The 8314-nt window shown below is 26.9% G+C and overlaps 2 protein-coding genes across 2 annotated transcripts in view; both read right to left on the bottom strand.

Moving 5' to 3' along the window:
- Nucleotides 1–2946: 2946 nt before the first annotated feature.
- LOC105453026 (zinc metalloproteinase nas-4-like) lies at nt 2947–5003 on the bottom strand. The gene is made up of 4 exons (XM_011694681.1): nt 4639–5003; nt 4189–4491; nt 3664–3800; nt 2947–3279 (listed from the first exon to the last, which is right to left on the bottom strand). Exons 1-4 carry the CDS (start codon nt 4940–4942, stop codon nt 3196–3198), a joined length of 828 nt encoding a protein of 275 aa, XP_011692983.1. The 5' UTR covers nt 4943–5003; the 3' UTR covers nt 2947–3195.
- A 3276-nt stretch (nt 5004–8279) lies between these two features.
- The window catches only part of LOC105453038 (zinc metalloproteinase nas-4-like), a 2045-nt gene continuing 2010 nt past the window's right edge, over nt 8280–8314 (bottom strand). The window contains exon 3 of the mRNA XM_011694693.1: nt 8280–8289. Coding sequence (XP_011692995.1) covers nt 8280–8289 — 10 coding nt within the window. The remainder of the gene's footprint in view (nt 8290–8314) is intronic.

Below are 8314 nucleotides of genomic sequence, written 5' to 3'. Positions count from 1 at the left end.
GAAATCAAATTACAGCAAGTTACCTCTTCAGCTATGGTTATACGACAGCAAAAGCGAATGCAGTAATATAGTCGGTCATTCCGATCGCTTCCCTTTTTATATGCTATGGCACAATAATTTGCATGCCCCTCCTATTCAACTTTAATTGTTACTGACTAATACGAGCATCATGTCGAAAATACTATTAGGCAACGTTAATTCACCGATCATTAATCCATTTTTCTTTGTAATATATATATGTATGTATTTATACAACGGTGAAAATAAAAGATACGACTTGAATTTGATGACTCGGATCTATTTTATTGAACAATTTAATTGCATAATTGCTGGCACTGTATATTAAGATTTTACTATTAGTTTTTGAATTATAATAACTTTATTAGAATTATAGTAACTTCTTTATCAAAAGTATCGTATTTAGATATTTGTGTATTGTGAATCAGAACTCTGTTTGAAAGTTTCTATCTATAAAAGTGATTAATATATCTGATTTATTAAACGTGTATATTTAAAAATAAAATGTTTTGAATTATATAATATTAAATTAGTTATCAGAAACATAATTGTTTTCTCTTAATTAATACATTTATATAACTTTTTAATAAAATACTAGTTATTTAATAATGCTGTATATTAAATAATTAACATAAAAATTAAATTATAATGTTAGAAAAAATAATAAAATAATAAAACATAAAATTATGTGATTACTCTCATTTATTACTCATAAATTATTTGTTCATAAATTTTGTATATATATACACCTATAAATGCATTTTTTATTTTTTATATACAACAGGTAGCTGCATTGTTAATAAGTTTTAAAACGGGAAGCATACAATTAACAATATTATTGACATTATTGATTATTACCACATTTTCTATTGTTCCAAAAAAATGAAAATGTTTGCGACGTTACTCTAATTATTTTAATAACTGTAATATTTAGCAAAATTATGTTATTGCAAAATATCAAACTGTATTCTTACGAAACAATGAACATTTATTCATAGCACGTAATAACTGCAAAGTTGGTGGAAATAATAAAAAAGGATACGATGTAGATACGTTTTTTTGAGACATTAATATATAAAACTCATTGTCAGAAAAAATGTGTCAAATAATTTGATTAACTTTCTTATTAACCTAATGTAATGTCCAACCACCGAATTTAAATTGTTAAAAGAAAATTTTCAGAGAAAGAATTGGAAAAGGAGAGGTGTATGGAAAAATGCATGGATTAGACTGTCTCGTATAGGAGTCATAGGTACGCGCAGTGGCGCAACCCATGAAAATCGTAGGCACTTTTTTTCGCTCTCAGATATCGGTTAACGTTCTGAAAAGGACGCTACAATGTTTTTTTCCATGCACAAGCAATGCCGATCGTCAATTCTATTTTAGGTCAAGGAACTTTATCCTTATAGAATCGGAACAAGTGCGATGTCTCTGTAAAGGGAAATCACGAGGTTTTAAAATTTAAGTGGAAATCTGTAAATTTCTCCTCTCATTAGTTTATTATTGTAATCTAACATCATCTTTTATGTTTGATATTATACATATTAACGTAAAATTTCCCATGCATTTATTTTCGTTTTGTTATACACTCCATAGTTTTTGTTTTATTGTACCACGCTATGTTATACCTATTTATTTCATTGCTAACGGCGTGACAATTGTTCTATTGGCATCATCTTTGTGAGGATTGTAAGCAATTATTGTAAAGTGAATACATCATAAAGTTATTCTTTATTTCCTGGTTATCATTTCTATTTTTGTAAAACTGTGCAAATTTAATAATTTGTAGAAAAACAAAAATTGACACAAAGTTACAATTTAATATCTAAGTTTATTAGTATGTGTATTTAAGCGTTGGTTATAAAATTACGCTTATCAAGAAATACGGCAGTGTCTCACGCCAAGCATATGCGACCGTAAAAACAGACAGTGAGGCCGCTCCGTATTTTCTAATTTTACTGACAACTGCAAATTGGCGATTTTAATATCAAATATTTTCTTGCGGAGTGCGCAAGCAATTGGCGGCGTTCTTTATTATTTTGTTTTTAAAGTAATTTTGTATGGATTAGTAATTACAATATGTAAGAGGAAAACTTTTAGGATATAAAGAGAGATTTACATAATCTTCTAATAGACGGTAAATGCGTACGTGTATGATATTTCGCGAATATTATATATAATATATGTTTCAGAGAATCCAGTTTCTATCGAAACTATACAGACTAGTTTTTATTGAAGCTGACTCTGTATAGTTTAATTTTAATATAGTGCTTAAGTTATTACAATTTTTAAGAATCATAAATCATTATTATCATAATAAATTTAGATACAAATTCATGTTTGTGTAAATACGTAATGGTGAGTTGAATTGAGCTTAAAATAAAAATAAGAGTTAAAATATGATATATACAGAAAATGTTGATTATGATATCGTCTTATATTTCGCTATGTTTAGATTAGATTTGATTGCAAAAAATTATATTTGAGAAAGATAATAAATTTTAAACAATAATAACTTAAAGTAAAACTCCTTTATTAAAATAACGTATTTAAAAAAAGGCTGTTTAGTTATAACAAATTTTATTTACAAATGCTTGTATTTAAATAGTTGGAATGCGCTTAACACATAAAATAATAATATTTATAATTGTTTTTAGCATTAATACATTAATGATTTGATTATTTAAATATAAACTTTAGGCGGACAAAATTGACCACTACAGTAATTCTCGCTTAATTGCTGAACAGTTATCGATGATAATGTGGAAAATATTATTGTACTAATAAACAAAATTACTGAACAAATAGTGAGTATATAATCAGTAAAAAAAATGGTAGAAAAAGAAAACTTTATACAAAAATATGCTGCATTATAAATGTTTATTATTATTTGTATACGAGAAGCACAATAATACATTTACAATATTATATAATATTTAATCAATATTAATACTTAATGAAATTATAAATTACGTTCGCCAATATCGTAGAAAAAAAAGTGACGTGGTTTATATGTTCATGTTTTATACACAATGCTAAGTATTATTTACTTCTTAGTAACAAAACAAATTTTAATATTTTTAATTTAGAATTTATTTTTAATACAGAAAGCCATTATCAAAGCCATTTTTTGCATCAGTACTGATCCTTGACATAGATGCCAATTACTCTCATACATCAGCATTTGTACATTCTTTTGATCTTTGTAATGTCTGAATTGCTAAGGCCCCTTCTCTGACCGATTTTTGCATTTTTTGGTTTCTGAAACATTTCAAAAATTACATCCAATAATAAAAATTATTCTTTTATATGTTTAAAATACACATTCATAGATATACATTTGATGCAGCGCGCATAATAACTTGTGTATAATTATTTTCTTTTTATTTCAGAACGATGAATTGATATATATAGCTTGTATCTATCTTCGTCCAGAAATTAAACTACTTTAACAAAGAAATCAACCGTCTTACGATCCTATATACATATAGGACTATATACGTATGGGATTTTTGGCAAACGCGTACGCTGTCATAATGCATCACGCTGCCGTCGTAATCGTAACGGACACTATAAGAAGTGGTCTGTCCCTTGTTAGCCTTCACGAAATTATACTGTTGGTTTATAAAAATAATGACTTCTTACCTTTGTAATAATGGTTTTTACTTTGGGATTTTTGGCAAACGCGTATGCTGAATAATGCATCACGCTGCCGTAATCGTAACGGACACCATAAGAGGTGGTCTGTCCCTTGTTAGCCTTCATGAAATTATGCTGTTGGTCTAAATTTATACATATAATATATATCTTAAAGATAAGAATTTATAATGCAAATCTACCGAATAATCTCAGTAAATTAATACAAATTTACTTGTTATAGAAAAGTGTTATTTAAACGTAATAAGACGTTGTTAATATTACAATTAATAATTCTTAAGTTTAAAAAAAAATTGTTTGAGATTCTCTAAAGTGCAAAATGCAGATATAAGATAGATAGAGGAATATTGTCGCTTAAAATATGCATATGCTACTTTAATATATTAATTACAAAACTAATTGACATCTCAGATATTAATAAATAAAGAAATAAAACACGCTTTGATTGAATATTTACATTTCAATTAAACAAATTATTTCTTATTTGAACATTTATAGCTTACAAACACATACTTTTTGGAATATTATTCCAATTGATGTTCACATAACCATCTCGATCTTCTCTAGTATGTTCGTGCCAAAAGCCGATGGCGTGCAGGAGCTCATGTACCGGGGTACCTATCGCATTTACACAACCAGGAGCTTGCAAGTTCACTTGTTGTTTACCACCTCTCCTACCAATCCAGCTCCAGCATCCAGTATTATCACTTCGAATATCCAGATAATCCTTTTGGTTCGTCCTCTTTTTAAATCGCATGCATGTCTTAGAATGATATTGTTTCATCGCATCTTGTATAAGATTCCTCTGCTTCTGAGCTGCAATGCAAAGATTATGAACAGAAACGATTGAATTAATGGAAATTTGATATAATTTGCACAGTAAAGACATTTTAATTCGCTAATTTTGAAAGACATGATATAGTACAGAATATCTGAATTTTTATTCCTAAAGATTATACTTACTGAATCTACCAGTAATTACGTAGGGAATCTGTCGATTAGGCCAACGCTTTGCTTTAGTATCACCGTTTCTTGTGGTGCTGTTTGAAATCATGATATCTCCCTCGAAGTAGTTACCCAATTCCTCAGGGTTCATGTTCATTTCCTCGGTCCACTGTGCTACTTTGATTCCTGTTTCGTTATTCGGTACCGTCATATACTCATCAATATGATAAGGATGATAAGTGCCCGCCCCCACCGATTCAATTATTGTGAGGACGAGAAGCGTCGACGTGAAAGCGACTAACAATCGACACATGATAGACATTAAATCAAATTACAGCAAGTTACTTTTTCACCTGGTCATACGACAGTGAAAGCGAATGCAGTAATATAGTCATTCTGATCGCTTCCCTTTTTATATGTTATGGCGCAATAATTTTCATGCCCCACCTATGCCACTTTGTTAATGACTGATACGGACATTATTTTGAAAGTACTATTCGTGAACGCTAATTTACGACGATTATAGTCGGTATATTAGTTCCATTTGAAATATACATACCTTTTATACTACGGTAAAAACGACATGAATTTAATGACTCGGATTTATTTCATTAAACATGTTAATTAGATCATTACCGGCACCGTATATTAAAATTTACTATTAATTTTTTAATTACGGAGCTTCTTTATCAGAAGTGTTTATTATATATACTTATATTATATGTTTGTAAATCAGACCTCTGTTTGACAGTTTCTATGTTCTCAATAATATAATTATATGCGCTCGATTGTATTACTCGATATATATAAATAATATATATATATAAGTTTCTAATAAAATATTAATTACCTAATAATACTATATATAAAATGATTAACATAAGAATTAAATTACATAACGTTGCAAAAAAAATAATAAACATATATTATGTGATTACTCTCATTTATCGTATATAATTATTAATAATGAATTATTTGTTTATAAATTTTTTATGTACATATAACATCTATAAATGTGTTTTTTTAATTTTGGTATACAGTTTTAAATAAGCTGTATTTAAAACATTTAGATGCAAAGTTTTAGTCTTTTTTTGCACGTTTTTGTTTTAGATCAATAATATAATAAGGATTATTAATAAGGATATAATAATAAGTATAATATCGTAACAATATTTAGTACTTTATATATTAATAATAAGTATAATATTGTAATAATATGTAATCATTAAAATATTTATCCTTGATCTTCTGCCATTTCTCAAGTAAATTTCGAATTCCTTTACGAAAAAAAGCACTTCTTAGTAAAGAATGTTGCATCGATTAAAATAAATGATAATTCAAAGGCGCCAAGTCTGGTGAATTCGTCATGCAGAAAAACTCTCCAGCTCAAATTAAAAATAGTTTGCTAGATATGAAAAGTAACATGCAGTCTAACGTTATCATGTAGCAAAATAATCTTCCGGTTTACTTTTCCAGTAAATGGTCTGTTCTGTTTTTTTTTTATTCTTTAAAAACGCAAACAAGCAGGAATCTATTTCATTTTACCAAAATACCATTTAAATAATTACGTCAAAGCGCTGAAAAAAAAGCTAAAACTTTTGCATACACCTAATACTTGATGTTTATATGTTTTTAAAACAGGAAGCATCTTAAAATTAACGATAGTGTAGAGTAGGCGGTATCATTACACGTGTTCTGTTCTAATGCGCAATAAAAATGAAAATGTTTGCGACGATGCACTCTAATTATCCTAATAATTGTAATATTTAACAAAATGACGTTTTGAAATAAAAGGTCAATTTATATTCTTGGAACATTAAAATTTATTTAAAATACGTAAAAGCCGCAAAGCTGGACAATGATAAAAAGAAATACAATGTATATACAATGGGATATAAATAATAATATAAAATTCAGAGGAAAAAATGTGTTAAATTATTGTAATTAATTTTTTTATTAATCTAATATAGTCTGATGTATTTTATACTTCGCAAAAGACATGTATAAAAAATATCAATTATGTTTGTTTTATATTTCGTTACATATGCTTACAATTAAACTAGATTTTAATTTAAAAAAAATACTTTTAGATAACAAAGCTATATTTATAGGCAGTTTAATGCATAAAATAGTTATAATCAATTTGATTATTATAAAAATCGATTATATTATTACTGATATATTAATATTCCGCTTCTTGACATAAATATACATAAAAAATATGATTAAAAAATTTTTTTTGTCTATATCAAGTACATAGTTCGCTGCTCGAGGTTTGAAGGCTACGTTATTTAAAATTGTTCTATTTTAACTGTACTTTTAATTCAATGTGTATTGTAGATAAACTAGGGTAAAACATTGCGACAAACATGATTATCGTACGATTATCGTAAATATGTACGCATTAAATTTAAATTGAAAACGGAAAATGATTACGTCAAGGTCAGAGGCAATATTGTAGTGGAAAAAATGAAAACTAAAATAACAATTAATAGTCAATGGAATGTCAATGGAATAGATAAAATACAATCTTATCTATACCGTCAATACCGGACGCCATCAGTAATATATATTAATGAATACCATCAGATTTAACACGAGCACTCTAGAGATAATCAGAAATAATGAAAAAAATTCTACAAATTACATCTACAGTTTATATTATCTTGAGAAATCTCAAGATAATGTAAATATTCTACAGATATTATTTAAAAAAATATATATTTATTATCCATATTTAAACTTCAAAATTATCGGAAAAATACTATCTTCTCGATATACTTTTTTGCGTTGCTTTGTGAACAATCTTCTATCGCAATTATTGCAATTATGAATAAGACAAAATTGATATACGCATAAAAAATAATTAATTAATTAAGAAACATCTTACACTTCTTTAAAAATATACCATCGATTTAGGATATGTAAATAACGATTTCCTTTATCGAGCGAATTAGATTTTAATCTACTCATTTCTTGTTTATATTTCTAAAATCACACAATCAGACAATGATTATTAATAAAAATAGTAAAAAAAGAAAAGAACTTTTTATAATTAAATATATAGAAAATATATACTTATAAATTATAAAATATTGTAAATTCGTACAAACAAGCAGATGCACACGTACATCTATGATATTATAATCACGATTATATTAACATATAAAAATATTAATTACATTAATTAATTGTCAAAGTAAAAAGGAGAAGAGATGTAGAAAAAGGTAATTATAAGTTTTATACACAATATTAAATATTCTTCTTTTCTTCGTAATACATTATAGATTATTATTAAATGTTTTTAATTTACAGTTTCTGTTAATATTAAAAATATTAACAAAGTCATATCCATTCATTAGTATTGACACAAAAGCCGATTATATCTACATTTTGCTTGCACATTTATACATTTTGTTGATCTTCTGGTAGTCTGCCGTGCTAAAACCTTCTCTCTGACCAATTACTGCATCCTTCTGAAAATTTTAACAATATCGCAATGTTACTGCAAAGGTTATTTTGACAGACATAGTATGCAAATGCACATGATATAAATATGTAATTATGCATATTATTTTATTTCCAAACGCGGAAAATTTTTAAAATAATTTCTGATTATCGCTAATTTGCTATGAAATTATACTTTTATCAATGGATACTTAACTGTACCTATTTCAAAAGAAAAACTTATATA

Source organism: Wasmannia auropunctata, unplaced genomic scaffold, assembly GCF_000956235.1.
Source record: "Wasmannia auropunctata unplaced genomic scaffold, wasmannia.A_1.0 LD336023.1, whole genome shotgun sequence".
Lineage (NCBI taxonomy): Eukaryota > Metazoa > Arthropoda > Insecta > Hymenoptera > Formicidae > Wasmannia > Wasmannia auropunctata.
The sequence above is the reverse complement of the archived record's forward strand: the minus strand, read 5'-3'. Positions and strand labels throughout refer to the sequence as shown.